This window comes from Lissotriton helveticus, chromosome 6 (genome assembly GCF_964261635.1).
Source record: "Lissotriton helveticus chromosome 6, aLisHel1.1, whole genome shotgun sequence".
NCBI lineage: Eukaryota > Metazoa > Chordata > Amphibia > Caudata > Salamandridae > Lissotriton > Lissotriton helveticus.
Window position 1 is genome coordinate 151151959 of NC_136067.1, and position 20047 is coordinate 151172005.

General features: G+C 43.0%; 1 protein-coding gene across 2 annotated transcripts in view; it reads left to right on the plus strand.

The window, feature by feature from the left end:
* Positions 1-20047, plus strand: part of TOGARAM2 (TOG array regulator of axonemal microtubules 2) — a 315487-nt gene that overhangs the window by 208535 nt on the left and 86905 nt on the right. For both annotated transcript variants that reach the window (XM_078647517.1, XM_078647518.1), the window contains one exon: positions 17516-17751. In XM_078647517.1, coding sequence (XP_078503643.1) covers positions 17516-17751 — 236 coding nt within the window. The remainder of the gene's footprint in view (positions 1-17515; positions 17752-20047) is intronic.

The window sequence follows — 20047 nt, forward strand, 5'->3', positions numbered from 1 at the left end:
GTTCTCTGACTCCGACTCTACCGAAGAAGTGATCGATGATTCCGTCTCATCATGCTCCTCTTCCTCCTCCTCTTCCTCCTTCTCCTCCCACTCCACCGATGCATTATCATCACTGTCATTGCTATATTGTAACCTTTTAGTCGAAATTTTGTTAAGAAAAGAACGTCTTGGGCTATTTAGCGTAGTTACGTTTTTTCCCTGTTTTTTCCTACAAGAGTCTGGTGCTATAACAGAGCCAGGCGTTTTAAAAGGTTTAGTTTCATCCTTACCCTTACCCTTACCATTACCCTTGCCCTTATCTTTAGGAACTGCTCCTTGGTTTGATACTGGTACTTTTTTAACTCCAGTTGCTGCAGCATTTGGTATTATAGGTTGTGGTTTATCTGTGTTGCCGATATTCAGCCCCTCTCCTATACTAGTGGTAGTCTCAATAGGTGCACGTTCATCACCACCTTTCGTAGCTTCAGGGTCAGTTACAAACTCCTTTACGATTTTACATGAGCTATCTGCCAATACTACTGTTCGCACAGGGGGTATTTCCCCCTCCTCTATGGATTCTTGTTGCATGCTCCGATGTTCAACATGCCCTGTATTTAAAGTTTGCTTTTCCCCCTGTGGGGCACTCTGCTGCGCTCCCAAACCCACATTTGTATACACATCCACTGCTTTGGGCAATACAGCTATCTGATATAAGCATTTGTTCGTACCTATTGCCTCTTGTAAACCTTGTAAACCTGCATTCTCCACATTTTCCGCATTACCTCCGCTGCTTTTATTGTCCAGTGTGCTGCCTTCCATATTGCACATTTGCAGCCCGGTGCAGTCATTATGTTCCACCTCTCCTCCAGGATCTTTCGATAGACCAGCCCCTCCAGCTCCTCCTCCATCTCCGTCTCCATGACGCTTCTCTTCCACCTCCTCCATGCCCTCGGCTCCGCCTCCATTAGGTACCCCGCCTACTAAAGAGCCTTGAGACGTGCATTCTGTAACCTCCGATAGAGGTGAAGCTGAGTGCTGAGCCAGGACAACTCCCGTCTCCGCTCCTGCCGCCCCAGTCACTTCGCATGGCCCAGTATCTTCAACCCCGCCTCTTGCGCCTCCCGCGGTCTCCACCGCCGAACGCCCCGCAGCCTTCACCGCCTCAGGTACCAGCTCTGCCATTTCCTGTTCTGGCAACAACTCCGATCCAGCGCCGTCCGCCACAGCGGGTACACTCTCCGCAGCCTTCTGCGGCGAGCCTGTCTCAGATCCCGGCTCAGTGCCCCCAGTTACTGTAGGCGCCGGAGCCGGGTCAACCTCACCTCTCAGCGAACCTCTCACCGCCGATGAAGAAGAGGGTAAAAGTCCACGCGCCTGGAATGATTAAAAAATCAGGGGCTGACGTAGGATCGCTTCCCTCAGAGATTCTGTGGCCAGGTCCGGTGCAGGTAATTCCTTATGTCGCTCTTCTCTCCTCTTCTGACTTGCCAGTAATCGCTCCTCTTCACACTTTCTTGCCGCTTCTTTGCGAGTCTGTGCCCTTTGTTGTGCCTTGGTTCTCAGATTTGCCGCCGGAATGTCAGGCTCGCTCGATGTCTCTGCTTCTTCTTGCCTCTGGGTGCTCTTGATAATCCTCAGCACCTTAGGGGCCATGACACGCTTGACAGTCTCCCAGATCTCCCAGCACGAAGTAATCCTCTTCTTAACTTTAGACACCGCCGTCTGCAGAACGCTGCTTGACGCTCTCGGGACTCCTAGCTTCCTGCTATGCAGTGCAAATACCTCTACCTCCACTGTCACAAATGACCAAGCTGATGTAACGACCAGGTTATGGAGACCCTCCAGCATCTCATCGTCCAATGTAGCAGAAAAGTAGAACTATAGAACAGCTCTGAGCCATACCCGCAAGCATTAAGCGTTAACCAAGCAGTAATGCAGAGAGTGGCTTGAGGGCTGCTACCCCCTACGGACTGTCGGCAGCCATCTTGCCTCAATTACAGTTTCCAAAAAAGAAGGTAGCCAGTATTAAATTAATCAACCATGCCGAGAATACTAAGGACACAGCTGAAAAACGGAGAATGGGCTCAGACAATGCTAGACAGCGCAGCAGAAGTGAGCATAGCTCGCAAGATCCTTATGAATCATCTGGAGACAGTGGACACGAATGAATACATTCAGGTGGAAACTGCAGATACCAGAGTTAGCAAACCTCATAAAATATATGAAATAACATTGCGTATAGAGGGGGATAAGACTAGGAAAATAAGGGGTCTCTTTTGGGATAATCTCTCCAAGGGCTATGACATCCTTCTAGCTGAAAGAGACTGGCCACCAGAGTTTGTCAGGGAGTGCCCTCATGGCGAAGAAATAATTATGCCTGCCTTCTCAAATCATATTCCAATTCATAAAAAATATACACTTGCAAGAAAGTGGGCAGTAGCCCAAGCTCCTGCATTATATAAAAACCATGTGGGATGGGATGAGGACTCTCCTCCTCACAAAATCCAGTTAAAATCACAACCTACTGCTCAGAGGCAGTACCCAATTAAGCAAGAAGCTAGAAAACGGGTAAAAGAGATCCTAGATCAACTTGAATACCAGGGGGTGATTGAAACTTGCACCTCACAAATGAATAATCCTTTGTTTCCTGTCTCCAAACCAGACAATTCATATCGTCTTGTTTTGGACTACAGACACCTTAACTCATGTTGCAAAACCTTTGCAGTACAAAACTCGCATAGTGCTGCACTAATGAATAACATAGTGCGCAAAAAATACAAAACAACATTAGACATCTCTAATGGATTCTTCTGTCAAAATATAGCACCAGAGAGCAGATATTTGACCGCGTTCTCAATAAATGGCGCGCAAAAAAAATTCTGTCGTTTGCCCCAGGGGTTTAAGAATAGCCCAGAATTATTCTCAGCAAGAGTAACAGAGTTAATACAAATATATGATGATGAGGCATTATCATATGTCGATGACATCTATCTAACAGATGATGACTTGGATACTCACTTGAAGAGAGTGAACACCATAATACTTGGGTTCGCAGCAGAGGGTTACAAATTCAACTTTAAAAAGTCAAGAATTGCCCATCTAACTGTCCTGTTTTTAGGATATGAACTATCAAGTGAAGGCAAAAGCCTGGCTGACAATTTCCTTGAGAAATGTGCTGTAATCCAAGCACCTAGAACAATAAAAAACTTACAATCAATTCTAGGTTTCCTAAATTTCGGAAGAACTTACATTATAAATTATGCAGAGAGAGTTAAACCTCTCTATGATCTTATAAAACCAGATTTTAAAAGAATCAATTGGACTCAAAAACACACAGAAATTTTAAGATCGTTACAAACAGATATGTTAGTTAAAACAAAATTACAAACACGTGACAACACACGCAACCTTGTGATTCGAGTCATCCCAGGAAGATGCGGATTCACATACCTGACCTCTAATGAGGGAGAGAAGGTACCAATAGCATACAAATCCCATTTGTATACAAAAGCTGAAATGAAATTTAGCCCAACGGAAAAAATTCTAACCGCGGTACAGACTGCAGTAGCAAAAGAACGAGCCCTAGCACAAGGTAAACGAATAATCATCGTGACACCGATACCAGCCCTGGAGGCGGTAACAAAGGCAAGCATTCCGAATGCTAAAGCACTCCATCCAAGATGGATACAATGGGCTAATTCTCTTGCTGCAACAGACGTGGCATACGAATTTGATCCCAACTTAAAAACACAAGAGTTTCTCCAATATGAATTCGAATGTCCTCCGCCGACCGAGATTCTGCCTTTAGAACATTACGGCTGTATAATATATACAGACGGATCAGCACAACCCGCAGTGGGGGGTAAGCAAGCTTACAGTGCTGCGTGCGCAATTGTAAAAGGTCGCTGGCACGAAGGAAAATTTAAACCAGTGGTCACTAAAACGCAATCTCTAGGAGATTGTACAGCTCAGTGAGCTGAACTACTAGCATTCAAGATGGCGCTTGAAAATACTGATCGAGAATTCCCCACACTCATAGGGTGCGATTCATATTATTGCGTCCAATCTTACAATGAATACTTGCAGATCTGGGTTCAGAACGGTTTTAAAGATGCAAAAGGTGGCACAATCAAGCATAAAATGCTTTGGGAACAAGTAGTTCTTTTGCAAAAGGAACTACAAAAGACTCACGTGATACATACACTGAGTCATCAAAGTGATGGCGTTCACGTTGAAGGGAATTCATTGGCTGATGAGGCCGCGAAGGCAGCTGTGCAAACGGCTTCCGTAGCTGCAATCACTCGGTCAAAAACAAAAATAGACAGCGAAATATTACAGGCTGTCAGTGCTACAGTAAAAGATGCGATAGAAACACTCCCGAAAGGCTTTCCAGTAAAGTACTCATACATAACTGATGCAAATAATGTTCCGTTTGCTCGAATCCCTGGAGTGGGGGATAGGGCAATTCCAAACATGGAACATAGGTTAGGACTCATCATAGCGGCACACGAAGGGCTTGCTTCTGTACATGCTGGCGTTTCAGCCACAGTATCGTTATTAAAACAGAGATACTGGTGGCCACAAATGCGACGACAAACAAGGAACTATGTTCTAGAATGTGAAATATGTCAAAGAATGAAAGTATCAACAGTGAAACGACCAGCACAAACGCACCTTCTAATCTCAGATAAACCATTAGCCTGTGTTTACCTAGACCACTGTGGTCCCTTACAAAGGGATGGTAACTATAAATATATCTTGGTCGCAGTGGATTCATGCACGAGATTCATATGGATGTGGCCCCAGCGATCGGCTGACGCCAGAACTGTTATAAAAGATTTGCGAGTCTTTATCGGCACATACGCAATTGGCATGCTACATTCTGACCAGGGTCCTGCTTTTAGCTCCCGGGCTTATAAGGAGGCCATGACCAGCATGGGCATTGCATTGCGGTACTCTTGTCCATTTCATCCCGAGGGAAACGGAATCGTAGAAAGAAAAAACCGTGACATAAAGCAATCTATAACAGCAAAGGTATTAGGTTCGGGAGCTGGGTGGGTCAAACATTTAATAAGTGTCCAACGTAGTCTAAATAACCTGCCAAGAAATTCTCTGAAAGGACTCAGTCCGTACGAACTATTGTTTGGGACTAGAATGTTAATCCAGGACTTAGATAGTCAGACTTCAGTGGTTAAAGAAAAATGCTTTGATATCAAAGATCGCTTGGCTATTTTACAGGACTTAAATGAAACAAGAAAAGACCTGAGCAACATAAAGTTGAAACAGCAGCCAGCAACCACTGAAGAAAAACCACCTGTCCCAGCAAGGCCTGTCTGGATTCCAAAAGTCGGGAATCTGGTCAGAGAAAAGATCGCGGTAAAGAAGGAATTTGGGCCTTCTTACAGAAAAGCAGTTCCTGTCTTGTCTATCAACGGGACAAGATCAGTAGTACTACCGCCCCTTGCTGGTAAAAAGGAGAACCGAGTCATATCCATCGACCTGGTTAAACCACAATCATGTGGCCGATAACAAATAGTAGGCCAAGTGGACTCCCAAGAAGTAGCAGAACACCAAAGTTTGCTACATCCACAGAGGTTCAAACTGAAAGATTGATCACATTTGGAAAATCTACAGTGAAACAACAAGGACTGTGCAACAAAGCAATGGAACTTGAACCTCTTAAAACCCAAATCAAAGCTTTTCATCAAGAAACAACAACCTACGATGATGTAACTACAGAGTTTTCTAATGAAACAAAGCAAAAGCCAAAAGCAAAAAGTAATCCAGAAGCAATTGGAACAATTGACAGAACAGCATCCGGCTACTTCATCAATTTCGATGATTCTTCAGAAGAACAAAGCGAACCAGAATTACAGCCATCAACAAAAACTTTTAAAGACAAAGCAAAGGAACTTTTTCATCAACTAAAGGGAACATATCTGACTTCTCCATGGATTGAAATTTGGGTGACATTAGGTGCATTTATCCTCATACTTTGGCTCATCATGGTACTATGCTTGGGACATTTCATTGAGGGAAAATATGCTAAAATGGACACAGCAAGCCAGAAAATCAACTTGGTCCTTAAACCACACACAACTTCACACGTCAAGAAAAGAGAACTTTCTTCAGTGAACTTCACAGCCAACCCTATACCAGGCGGTGTAGCATGGGACAATACTGATTATGAAATCTATGGCCCGGTTGAAATCCTGAAGTATCCACACCAATATAAGATCTTGTTAAGTGACTTTGTAAAACCAAGCACATTTGCTGATGATTGGGACTTTGAAAGTATTAATGATATGATGTCTGACCTAGTAATGTCTGCTAAATTTACAGAACATGATTATTTGCAGGGTTCATCTAATTATGATCAAATGTTCTGCTATAACCACTATGGTAACCATTATCTCCATAAATCTGCACAACCTAGAAATGTTTTAAATTATAACCAATGGGAACATTGTGCTACTCCACCAAAGGGTAGTTCCAAAACATTTTATGATAAATATTCATACTTTTCAGGGTTTAAGACAAGTAATGCAGAAACATTTTATTTCAAATTGTCAAATAAGACAGGTATGAAGACCATGCTTACCAACACAAAATTGATATATTCAGATTCATTTTTTGAGCAAATGAATACATTTGGTTTTGATTTCTGGAACAGTAACATTGAAACAAAAACTGTTTGGGGTACAAAAGATTGGCAAGTACAAGGTATAGAATCATTGTTCAGAGCCTGCATGATCCCAGAACAAATTATATTTTTGAATGACACTATTCAACAAACTACCTGTCTTGGCTTAGCCAAAATCAAAGACTTAAACAAACCGTCTATTCCAAAGCCAACAACGCAAAGTAATAGCTCTATAGATGCTGAGATAGACGTAAACCATATTTTAAACCAAACCAGAACACATCCTGATTGGAAACAATGGTTGATCTGGCCCACAGACACAAATAACTGTCAAGACAGATTCCTGAACAAAACACAGGGGTTCAAATTGACCAGGCCAGACCCTAGATATTCCCAAAGACAACATCCAGGGATAGTAACTACTTACAGTGTGGGCAAGCTCTGCCTTCAATGGCTACAAACATCCACACTGGCAGAAATTAAGCAACACCTAACTTTACTTCAAGAAGGTGCTGACTTGCGTGATTTCATTATGGGACAACGCAAACAGCGTCAAAAACGTTTCATAGCGGCCTCTATATATGCAGCTTACAATGAAGTTTGGAAAGTAACTCAAATTGAGACAGCAGAAAAAATACGGGAAATTGACCGTATTAATTTGGAAAAATCACTTTCTGTTGTGGATAATGGGTTAATGACTCTGTCCTCCAGAATATATTCACTGGACAGTATTGTATCTTCAGCAATCGATATAATATCGCAAGACTTACTGATGTTACAACACGGTCAGTCCCAATTGCGTTCTATTGTACAGCTTGGCTGGACGTTACAAAATCTGCGTTCAGGCCATGTGCCTTGGCGTTTAATCAACACAACGTCACTATTTAATATCTTTAACCTTACTGATAAACAAATCAGTTTGGCACAGAAGGGTGCTGACTATACAATTCTGAGCATTGAAAAACTTGAGAGATTACCATTGACAATGTCAGAACGACCTGTCATTGAATGGATAATACATGGGATAATAAATATTCCGATAACAACTTTCCAGTTTCAATACTGCCAAAAATATATACAGGCAGGCCAGTATGAAAGGTTGGGTAAAGGATACATTAAATCAACATGGAACTTGCCCTATACACACGCATGTGTTAGTAATAAAGGACAAAGTGTGTTCCTTAGTGGCAATAATTGTGAAAGGTCACTAGGCGGTACACTTTTGTGTCAGGGTATTAGTTTACATGGAGCATGTGAAGGGAACTCAAATAACCTTTCATGTCACCAGCTAGGCACACCTGCAACACAAATAGAACCATTCTTTAAGAGACTCTCGAATGGGAGTTACATTCTAATTGTAGATCGCAGATGTTGCAGTCTGCTGCCCGGAAAACCTTATCTCATAACCGTGACTAGGAAGGTCATGTGCTGTGAACGAGTATTGTTCCCGAACGATGCCCGAGACAGGGAGGCAAGGTTGTGGCCCAGTTTGAAAGTTTCTTCTATTCGAATTGATACTTTAAGCAGAATGAAGACAGTGCTCCTACAGACGCCAACCATGTTAACGTCATCAAAAGAAACATATGCAGTGGCGGTGCGTCCATTGGGGGCGTTGGGGCGTTGCCCCACTAGCCTGGACGACCGCCGACTGCACTGCAGCATAATAAAATGTTTTCTAAAGCAAATTCCAATTCGATTAAAAATCGGAGCGCCGCGCGCACCAAGGCCCCGGGAGAAGCCCGACAGGATCGGGCATCCATAAGGAAGTGGGCCGGCCCGTGGGGGGTGGGGCTGCGCAGAGTGACAGGCAGGCAGCCTGCGCACAGGGCAGGCAGAGGGTGACGTGTACTGCGAGTGCCGTGCGCATGTAAAAGGCCGGAGTTGTCGAGATTTCGACTGGCCAGCGCATGCGCACACTTCAGACCTCCCACCCCACCCCCCTCTACCACTATAGTTATAGGCATTGACCCCGGGCCCCAGGTCTCAAAATGGGCAGATTTCAGTCTGCTCTTTAGCCAATAAGTAAGTCGAGATGAGATCATGTGATGTAGCCACTAGAGAGAGAGTCAGTGGGGCGCGTGACTGGGTGAGGAGAGGTCGACGAAGAGGACTGTTGTGGGACTGATTGAGGTTGTCGTCGTGCCTGCCTGCGTGGGTGTGGACTCAGTCGGACCGCCTGCTGCCTGGACGGCCCGGGCCTGCTTTAGCAGCCCCTTGCAATTGCGTGCACGGTGCATGTTTGTGCACTGACTCACTGCTGCTGCTGCTGCAGCAGCGTAAGTCGTCGTGTGATCTGCTGGCCTGGTGGTGATCTGATCATCTGAATACCAGGCAGTACTGCTGACTAGTGACTACATTCGGGTCCGGACCATCGATGATCGATTAGCACGACCGGATCGCGTCCCGCACCCACGTGACGTAAGTTATACAGATCATGACATTGCAAAAACGGATCTGTTGTTTGTTTCCAGGATGCGCGCCACACATATAAACGTAGCATAGCAAAACATAATTAAACCTATTCAAACATAAACAAAACACTAGCTCAGCAGGTGGAGTACCTGCTGCTAAGTTCTGTGTAACCTGTAAATCACTTGATACAGCATTGAAGAAGGGAGTACTGTGGATAGCAGTTGGGACGTGTTTTACAGCTCTTCAAAGCGCTATATGAGAATACAATTATATGTTAGAACGTGCGTCTCCAGCTACGAGGGTGAGTGGCGGAAGGTGGTAAGAGTAAAAAACAGGTAGACTAGGTGAGGGTTGTAACCAGGGGAGGGTAGAGGAAGGGCATTTCTGCAGCTCTGCCACGCCCCTGCGCATGTTCTCTGCAGTATTTATGGTCATGAAGACGGAATGACAAGGGGCTCCTTCTGAGATTGTGGGCACTGGGCAGGCTCGGATATGTGCTTGGAGGCCCCAAGGTGGAGGAGAGCTCAAAAGGAGCTATAGAGAGAGTGGCTGGGAGCAGCATCCGCCACTGTGCTCGAGTCGGACACTGACCACCCCCTGCCCCCTCACACAACTCCCCCAACCAAGAGAAGGAGATGGTACTGGATGTGCCTTCAAACCCGGGCACAAGTCCCGGGTGGACGCGGGTGGACTGAGTCTCCCCACAGTTTTTTTTTTATAGAGGGGACTCCGTTCCCCTGACTGGAGGTGTGCCTTGTGCTTCAGCACAGCAGCTACTTGGATTAACTGAAAGATAGACTATTTAAAAAATGCATCAGCGCGTTTCGTTTTTGTCTTAAATGCAGTTTAAAATGTAATCTCTAGTTCCACGCGTTTGAATAAATATACTGTCCCTTTCAGCCATTTCTGGGCTCTACTACAGGTTGATGTGTGGAAAACCTAAATATGATTTATAAAATAGTCAAACAAACCAAATACATTTGTTTTTATTTTGCATGGTTAAATTGGTTATGTTAACTTATTTTCGTAAAAGAGGCGCTTTGCGTTGTGAGGATTGAGATTTTTGTGGCGTCACTTCCTTTGAATTAGTCCCCACACTATTTTTCTGAGGACTTGCGCCCTCTTTCAGGTTTCTCCTTCACTCAATGGGAAAACAATATTTCTGACCAGTCATATAGCGCTGCTGGCAATCTTCATCGCTCCTTGGCGCCTCAGTGTTGCTTGCTATCCAGCGCAGGCACTGCCTGCGCATAGTGCAGGCCAGGACAGTGGGTGCACCGTGTGCACGAGCCAGGCACAAGCCCCGGCTCTTCTACTACAGTAGCGATGTTAACTGAGCTTGCATCTCTGCAGTGCACCATGCACACAGCACACACAGGCCTAGGTGCACCTCTGCACTATGGAAACATGCCTCAGTCACAGCGTTTCTAATGCAAGTGTGTGCTGACAGCTTCCCCCTCACCACACCCAGTTGTGAACGAACGTGCACTGTGCACATCTGCACTATGCACACAGGCCTCGGGCCTCGGCCCTCGGCTCTGCCTCTTCTACAGTAGATAAGTGCTGCCTGCCATCATCAGTCTGCTTCTGGGGCGACTGAGTATGTGTGAGTGCAGGTTGAGCAGTGTGCCTGTGTGAGTGCAGGGTGAGTGATGTCTGTGTGAGTGCAGGTTGAGCAGTGTGCCTGTGTGAGTCCAGGGTGAGTGATGTGTGTGTGAGTGCTGGGTGAGCAGTGAGCAGTGTGCCTGTGTGAGTGCAGGGTGAGTGATGTCTGTGTGAGTGCAGGGTGAGCAGTGTGCCTGTGTGAGTGCAGGGTGAACAGTGTGCCTGTGTGAATCCAGGGTGAGTGATGTCTGTGTGAGTGCAGGGTGAGCAGTGTACCTGTGTGAGCCCAGAGTGAGTGATGTGGATGGGTGATTGCTGGCTTAGTAATGTGTCAGGGAAGGGTGAGTATTGGGTCTATGAGTGCAGGGTGACTGTGCCTATGTGAATGCAGGGAGAGAGATGTATCTGTGCAAAGAGACTTGTCTGGCTACTCCCAGAGATGTATTCGCCAAGCAACCTCTTTCTCAAATGTGCTTGAGAATACACCATTTGCCCACCCTTTTTTCAAAATATTCTTGTGGGAGAACCCCCGAACCCCCCATAGGTGGTTCGACCTCGCTTGCTGCACTCGCTCGCCACAGTGCAGTATTTACGCCTCACCACTTTCAAATGTCACCAGCCGCCACTGAACATATGATCTCCAAGTTGCAAGGACAACTGCTGAGATTCATTCACTGTTATCAACCAATTCCCCCATACATTTCGCAGAAATACTGAGCGAAATCTTAAATATTTCTGATACAAGCGGAATCGCGAGTGTATTTAAGACAGTGTTTTCAGGAGCTTTAACCCCATTCAAAGCCATCCTGGGTATTTTTCCTGAATTTGTCCATTCCATCTTTGGCGGACTTCCTCTCCTTTTGGGACTGGTGGCAGGCATCCTATTTTTGATCCTGTTACTTCGCTATGGCAAACCACGTCACAGACAAGACACCAGCGATAATGGAAGAAACAATCCGAGCTATTGGCTACCGGGACCGCATAACTAAAGTCCTTGGACTAGCACGGCTACGAGATTTGAACATGACTTGGTTTCTTTCATTCAGACCGATGTGGCAAAGTTGTGTTATGCCTGTATTAAGGTGCTTGCTATGCGGCAAAGAATGCGTGTTGGACACCTGTCTGACACTACAATCGGATGTGCCAATGGACGCAGAGACTTTGTTGGGTCCGGTAACGGCTCATGCATTGTGCTGTCCCCAGCGGCTACCAATCCTGATGACGGCATTCGTGGAGACTTCACCACTACGATTGAAGAGTTGTGAAGTACAAGATGAAAGCAGCATCGATCAGGTACAACCTTCTGTCAGCTATGCTGATCGAAACATCAATGAAGGCAATCATGCTCATGAATGCATGTTACAAAATTTACCCGAGTTAGTGGAACTTTCACAAGAAGCAGTTGACAGTTTTTTCGAAAGTCTCAACAATATGATGTTTTCACCAGAGCAGAAAGAATGACTTTGAACAAACTAGCACACGGCGTTCCCTACACCCTGAATTTGGCCTTCAACTTTGAAAATTAAGCAATAAGAAATTTTCTCACCAGTTTTTACAGAGAGCGAGACATTTTTCCTCTTCCTTTCCAAAATATTTACGATTTTTTGGGACACTTATCTTCTGCTTAAAGTAAGACTATTCTTAGAGAACAACATTTCTATATTTAGCTACTCAAGACACTTTAGCTACCCTCTAGCATATTCACGAGTATTATGAATTTGTGATGAGATGGTCTCGACCTTTTCTTCTGTATTAAGAGCCATTTCATGTGTAATTTCCGCATTTCATACATGCTTATTTCAAAATATGCGTTTAGATTTAGCATTTATTATACTGCTTGAAGTGCATATAGTAATTATACTCATCTTTTCGTGTATTTCGCATTTCCAAATTTCATTATGCAAATGATTGTATTTTGGGGTGGTTCGGTATACACATGCACTACTAGTATGTTTACTATGCCTAGACTTGTAAATATGGACATAGACTACGTGGAGTGGGTGTGGTGTATTTATTATGGGTACTGTATCGATCCCCCTGTTTCTGACCCTTGTCTGGTTAATAATTAACTAGCAGCCATTCAACTGCACAGAAATCCGCTATCTGATTAGCCACACAACGGCACAGAAGCCCGTTATCTGATTAGGTCATAGCGCATGCCATCTCATTAGGCAAGCACTATTCCTCCAGCCCCCTAATAGGCATACGGTGTTCTCAAAACAAATCAAACCTACCACGATCTGGGAAATCCCCACAGCCATTGTTTTGATTTAGCCGAGAACTTCAGTAAAGAATGTGCGAACGATCAAGTTCGTATGACATCCTTATTGACGTATTTATGTCCATCCTTACGTCAATCCCGGCACCTTTCAGGTATAAATAATACCGACATTGCCTTAAGCAAACACACGAGGTGGTGACAAGATTGGAGCAGCGAGACTTGCCGAGAAGCCCACAGACGCTGCCCCTCCTTTCTGACGCACTGAGAGAGAGACGCTGCCTTTTCTCCTGCCGAGAAATCCAGCTCTGGGGCTTCCAGGCAGCCCTCGCAGGCAGCTGGAATATCGAGACCTGAGATAGAGATACCAGCCCTCCAGCCTTCTAAATCCCAGGTACTGAACTGAATCATCCTTTGTAGAGAATTCTTGAAGCAGACCCTTGGCAAAACAAACTTAACTTAAACTGCTACTTATCTACTCCCGCCACGTATTAGGCTTAGGTCAGGTACATTGGGGTAGGCGTAGTTAGAAGCACCAGTTGAGTACGATTAGTCAATGTATATGTGTATGTATCTATTTTATCCATTTTAAGTACCATATGGCTAAGAAACCATATCAATGCTTTTACAGTATTATTTTATAATTCTGTTATTACTGTATGCACTTTACTTAACTCTAAGTATTGCAATAATAGCGATTCATTTCTCTTGTATGAGAAAAGAGACGGATCAATAAACAACATCTTTTTATTGAACACGCCCGTCTCTTCCTTTTCTCTACAATCTGTTGAAACTAAGAATGCACTGAACTGACTGAGTAAAATAAGTTGTCTTTTGTTTTCACACGACTCTAGAGATACACTCTTGATTAGGGGAGAGCAAAGTTGTCATGTTCTATGGTTGTCAGAAACTAAATCCCTTCTTGTCTATCCAGGGAGGTTAAACTCCTCCTTGTCTATTCGAGAAAGTTTCTAGTGAACTCTGAGCTAGCTGGCAAACACTAAACTTTAAGTCTAATATCGACAGTAGAAGACCTAGTTAACCTCTGTCCTACGTCTATACTATTGAAGATATTATTCCAATGCGCAGAGCCTATTGGGATGATAGGAACTACACTACACTTCACACTGTGGGCCGTAGCGCGGAAGTCTGTGGAAAAGCAGGGGAAGCTATGCTGCTGCTTTGTCCACTTCCGCGCAGCATTTGACCTAGTAGATAGGAGATGCCTGTGGAAGTCCCTAAGAAATTACAATTTCCCAAAGGGGCTCCTGGAAATCATCCAGGAGCTACATAAACATAATTGGGCGCAAGTCATCAAAGATACAGACTGAGCCTTGACTCCTAAAATATTGATTAAGAACGGTCTAAGGCAGGGATGCGTATTAGCCCCCTTACTGTTCGCAATATATCTGGCCGATCACCCAGCCACTTTAGAAGTGAACAGAAGTGCTAGCCTTAAAATGCATGGGAAACATTTGTCTTGTTTGCTGTACGCCGACGATTTGGTAATTTTTGACCTAACAGAGATCGGACTACAAAGGAAGTTATCTGCCTTTAATGAATATTGCTTGTCCAAACGCCTGACTGTAAACATGGACAAAACTAAAATCCTATGTTTTGGGAAGAAAACTCTGAATTTTAATTGGTATCTGGGTTCTATCAAACTAGAAATCGTGAACGAATATAGATACCTTGGTATCTGGTTCGAAAAGTCTTTAAAATGGGATATCCATCTGGTAACCCAGAATGCCAAAACCCATACATCAGGATGTGGGCTAAGGAAATTTAACCAAATCTATGGAGATATGTCACATAGACCTTTACTGAAAGCCTATAAGGCAATGATACCCCCACAAGTGCAGTATGGGGCCGAGGTCTTGTATTTGAGTGGGAAGAACAACTGGGACATTGAGGAAGGGAAATGTCTAAAATCATTAATGTCACTGCCTGTCTCCTCTATGATTCAGGCAATCCGAGTAGAGCTAGGATTGACATCATGGAACATACCGGTACAAGTGGCCCTTTTAAGATTTTGGAAAAGATTGGGATCTGAGGAAGTCACAAAAGTGTCACAATGGTGTAAAGAGGAGATTTTGAATAGCGACCTAAATTGGGCCAACATGGTTAGAATTAAATTGTGCGTGATATGTAAAAACCTGAAAGTACAATTTGGCCAGGCAACACTGTTGGTTGAAGCCTCAAATGGGGAGCTTAGAATGGCAGGAAAAGAAGTATCGAGGCAAAATGACATGATATACCTGGGAAAGAAAGTATCAGTCCACTATATGATGAATAGTTGTGAGAATGATATGTGGTACCCTTATTTGGATACACTACCAAATGCTGGACTAAGAGCTGAAGTGCTCAGGTGGAGAATAGGGGTCAACCATTGGGTATCTCATGGAAATAGAAAAGCAGAAATGGTACAACCCGATGGTTAATGTCGCTGTGGATTAGTTACAAAATGCGACAATGTACATATTTTACTAGACTGCCAAAAATGTGTGTTGCAGTGGAAATTGTTTTTACGACCCATGTTTTTAAAATATGGTATAACTGAGCGCCTGTTAGCAATTAATCTACTTACTGACATGCCAAATCTTGATGTAGCAATCGCCATGGCGAAATATATGAAGGTGGTAAAAAGGACCCTGTTGGAAACCTAATAAGAACTGGATACAAATTGGCATGGAAAATGCTTAAAGAAAACTATGTTTAGGCTGTAACACTATTTTTATGTCATAGCTCGATGGTATTGCTTATCGTAACTTTAGGAGTATTGGTATAGGGAATTTTAAGCTGTGGAAGGGAGGTAGGAATTCCCCCATTTTAATGTATTGTTTTTACAAAGTATTATCGAAATTGTTGTATATGCTTTAAATTATTTATTGTAATATGTATCATGTTGTTTAGAGACGAACGGTCTAATAAACGTACTTTTACTGACTGACACTGCAGCCTATGCAGACACTCTCTCAACCCATGTGGTGTCAAGTGAAACTCCCCGCACCCATGTGCCCTCCACACATACCCCTCATGTCCAAGGTTCCTTCGTACAATTTACAAGCATCAGTGTGCCCTCCTTAGACCCTTGTCACTCCTCTCCTCTTGATTCCACAGTTGTTGACCTTTCTCCTTCTCATATTCAGTCTGCCTTTTATTTCGGCCTTCCTACTGCCCTGCCCTGTTTGGAAGGTGCTGAAGTAAGAGAGCAGTGTGCTAAGTGGATGGTGAGATATCACACCTGGAAAACAGGGTATGGTGACTATTATGAATTTACAGACCAATTAGTATGTAGATATTTACATGTTGAACCGCCTGACCTAGGACTTGAACATAGCATTATTTGGCTGCAAAGAGCGATTCACTGATAGCTTTCTCCAGACTATTTTGAATGGACAAAAAATGTCACTTCAAACAGTTCAAACATTTGACCCTTGTCAAACAATGTAACTCCAGCAAACGAAATGAAACAAAGACAATGCTGCCCTACTAAGCAACAGAAGATGGAATACAGAGATTATTATCTAACGTGGACAACCACTAAATTAGTTTCCTTTTAGTGCAGCCTTTTGCAACAAGAATATACTGATCTACTGTACCAAAAGGAAAAACTGATAACCCTACCTGTTTCCTGGAAATGCCTTATTGGTGATTTACAGGGATTTGTTTCAGCATACTAATGCGTTAATTCAGTCACCCTAGGCTTTCTTAAGTATAAATGGGGCATACTGACTGAATACAAAAATAACAATCAACTACAATGATTTAAAAGAATCACATATCTAATTGCCTATAAATATCTTATGTATGCGCTAGCAAGATAAAATGTCCCTACATGCAGTAGAAGAATCTGGTCGTCTTGGCTTCTTGAATCAGTGCTTTAAGTGTTATTCATAGTTGAAGGCTTCTAACAGCTTGAAAGAGGGCCGTGTGGGCTATATGTGGCAAGAAAAAAACAGGCTAGGCACTCGTTTTTCTACCTCTTGGAACCTCTGCATTCGTGCAAGCTCAAGCTCTGCATTAAGAAATATAATATTAGTATTGTATCTTGTATTGCTTTATCTCTTCGTACCCCAGATGAGGCCATGACATGTTGTGATTGATGTTGGCTTCCACACTGCATGTGTGTTGCAGTTTGGCCTGTTTGGAAAGGTGTGGGGCGTGATGATGGGAGGCGTGTTCTAATCATACCCCGGCCAGCTGGTGGCTGCACATAACCATGAAGCGTTGTGGAATAGTGTAAGAACGGACATGGTTGTATATGTGGATACATGCCTTTTTATTTTGGGAGTGCGTGGTCCAATACTTTTTAAGAGCTTTAGTTGAAAGTTAAGCTCTATCTGTACCATCACATGCACCTTCACCTTCCTGCATGTTGAACTGCATACAAAGAATTCTAGTCAATTCATTCAACATTTGATTCCATGCCATTTATTAGCAGTGGATTCTGTTATTCCTATGTTGTGCTTTTTGAGTTTGTTGTCAACACTTCCTGCCTACTTAAATTCTACATGAGCATGCCCAAACAATACTTTTAAATAGTATATCTGTCCAGACTTTGCACTATCAAGAACCTTTGCACAGAATGAGAAGGCCGAGTCGCATTTTCAGAATTTTCTGTATTGAGTATTTTTTGTTTTAATTTCTTTTTATAGGTTAGTAACCTACGCTCCAAGGTGTCCCGCCACGCAATCAGGACTCTTGGAGAACTCTTCAAGACTCTAAAGAGGAACATGGACCAAGATGTGGAAGAGGTGGCCCGAGTCCTGCTCCATAAAATAGGCGATTCCAACGAGTTCATTCGGGAGGAGGCCGATCGATCACTGATGATCATGGTGGAGAATGTGTCACCTTCAAAAGCATTGGCGGCGCTCATTGCAGGTGGCGCGAAGTAAGGCTGTGGTCACTTTATTTTATGAGCTTTTTGTTCAAGGGAAGTTCCACCAATTACTCGAACACATACTGATGCCACTGGTGGTACTAGCACCTACTGATATTGCCTGTGGCCTTAAGGCACACTGTTTTTTCAATAGGATTAGTATTTGGGATTTAAAAATAAATATTTGCACCATGTACAGGGAAGATCACAGAGAACACAGATCATGATTTTCCTAGGTCATGTGATTTGAAAGTGATCTTTTAAAATGTCTTAGTTATTTATCCCAGATGACTGATGGGTCGAGTTTTATCTCTTGCAATTTCTCTCCATTCAGTCCTGAATCTTTCCTCGATATAAATAAGGTGAGAAACTCCCAAATCAACCAGAAAGTTTACAATACAAATTATCCCGTTGTACCCCCGGTACAGGCAAAACTAAATGCAATCACATTTTCAAACACATATGTTTCTTGTCTTGCATCCATCTTTGGCTGGTTTCTATTTTGCACACATAGTGGAGACTTTCACAGGTTCACTTAAACCCACCCAGCATCACATCACCGTTTCTCACTTCAAAGAACACAAAGGGAGGATTATGCATTATTGCTTGCATTCACTGAAAGTGGTCGTAAATGTTGTTTCTCCGTTATAAGGCATATGTGAGGTAAGAGTTCAAACATATTCCACTTCCGTAGTGTTGACATAGAACTTTTCACTGTGTTTTCACAGATTTCAGTGGAGTATTTCTGGGTAGACTTCCGCCAACATTGTTATTTCTATGCACCAATGCTAAATTGCTATTAGTTGCAGCTACCACTATTGAGACAGCCTGTACACACAGTTCCGGTACACTCAACGCCTGACCACTTTAAAAGGCATTAATTTCCTTTTTAGACTTCTCACTCATTTCTTTTCCGATAATATTCCCATTACACATTCCTGACATTTTAAATCACATTTATCTTCTATATCTGTACTTGCGTTGTTGATAGTGATACTTTTTATCTGACTAACAAAAGTAGATGGAACCATACACTAGTTGACGAGACCACAAGGATTCCTTCTTCCGATGTAGTTGTTTTTTGTGTATTTGTCACTATTCATATTTTAGGATCAAGTGGTAGGATTGAAGGTTCCAAATGGTGTTTGTTGACATCATGAACTAAACTTAATTTCTCATGTGTTGGCTTTTGAGGATGTTATTAAAACTGCACTAACTTTTAAGGAGCATTTACTTTGCTGTATTATTTATATATGAAGATTTAGAATCCGCAATAGTTCTCACGTACAACAAGCATATCATGAGATTTCTGACCATGCAGTAAAATAAAGTTCTCCACAAAATTACTGTTTGGAATTTAGGTTATTTAATTGCTACAGTTTATACAAATCTTTATTTTAGTTGAAAACTTAAAGAGGGGCTTTTATTAAAAAAATGGCATCCCTTAACAACATCATTGAAGTTTCTCTTTTGCCTAAGATTGGTTTCTTTGTACATGCAGCCATCCCTGCGTCACACCTGTTCGCTTTTGTATGATGCTCTGTGTATCCTTCCTACTTGGATCTCTAGCAATGTAATTTGTGACTTCTCCACCAGCGAGCAGCATTCAGGAGCCTATTGTGTTTTCATGCTGCTTCTGACAGTTCAACCACATCCATGTGACCTTTAATCCAATATCAGTTTATGTAACTAACCTGTCTGTAATACTGCTAGTCTGTACTCTCTGCACCTGTTGATTTGTACTTGAGAAGGTGCTTATGTGACAGAAGTTTGTACCTATATGCATGTGTCTTAGCTCAAGGCTCTATTGACTGTCATTTTAAGATACACATTTTACCTAGTAAAGGGGTGTTCATAAGAATTTGATCCAAGCCTAATTTATGGGATATTCACATGAGACAGATTTATACACAGTAAATCTAAATGGGAGTCATGTATTAGTCATTGGATACCCTGAAAAGTTGCCATAGTATCTCCACGAGCAATGTTGGACGCCCCCAATTAATAGGTTGCATTTTAATATCTGAATACTAAGTGAATAAGGGAGTGAGTCCGTTTGAATACTCCATTCTGTATTGTTGGTGTGAGCACTAAATAAAAAGTTTCTCTGATTGCAACTGTAGATGTAAGATCATTGCGTAGACAGAGAGGCTCAAAGGTGGCAAGAAAGAAAGAGAAGAAAGACAATTGGTGAGAAATAATGCTACTGCATTTCATTAGAGAGGTACCTACATTTGCAGGCAGACTGTGTGGGGGATTGGCCTAACATTTTCATAGTCTTGTGACCTGCTTAGAAAATCTCTTTGGA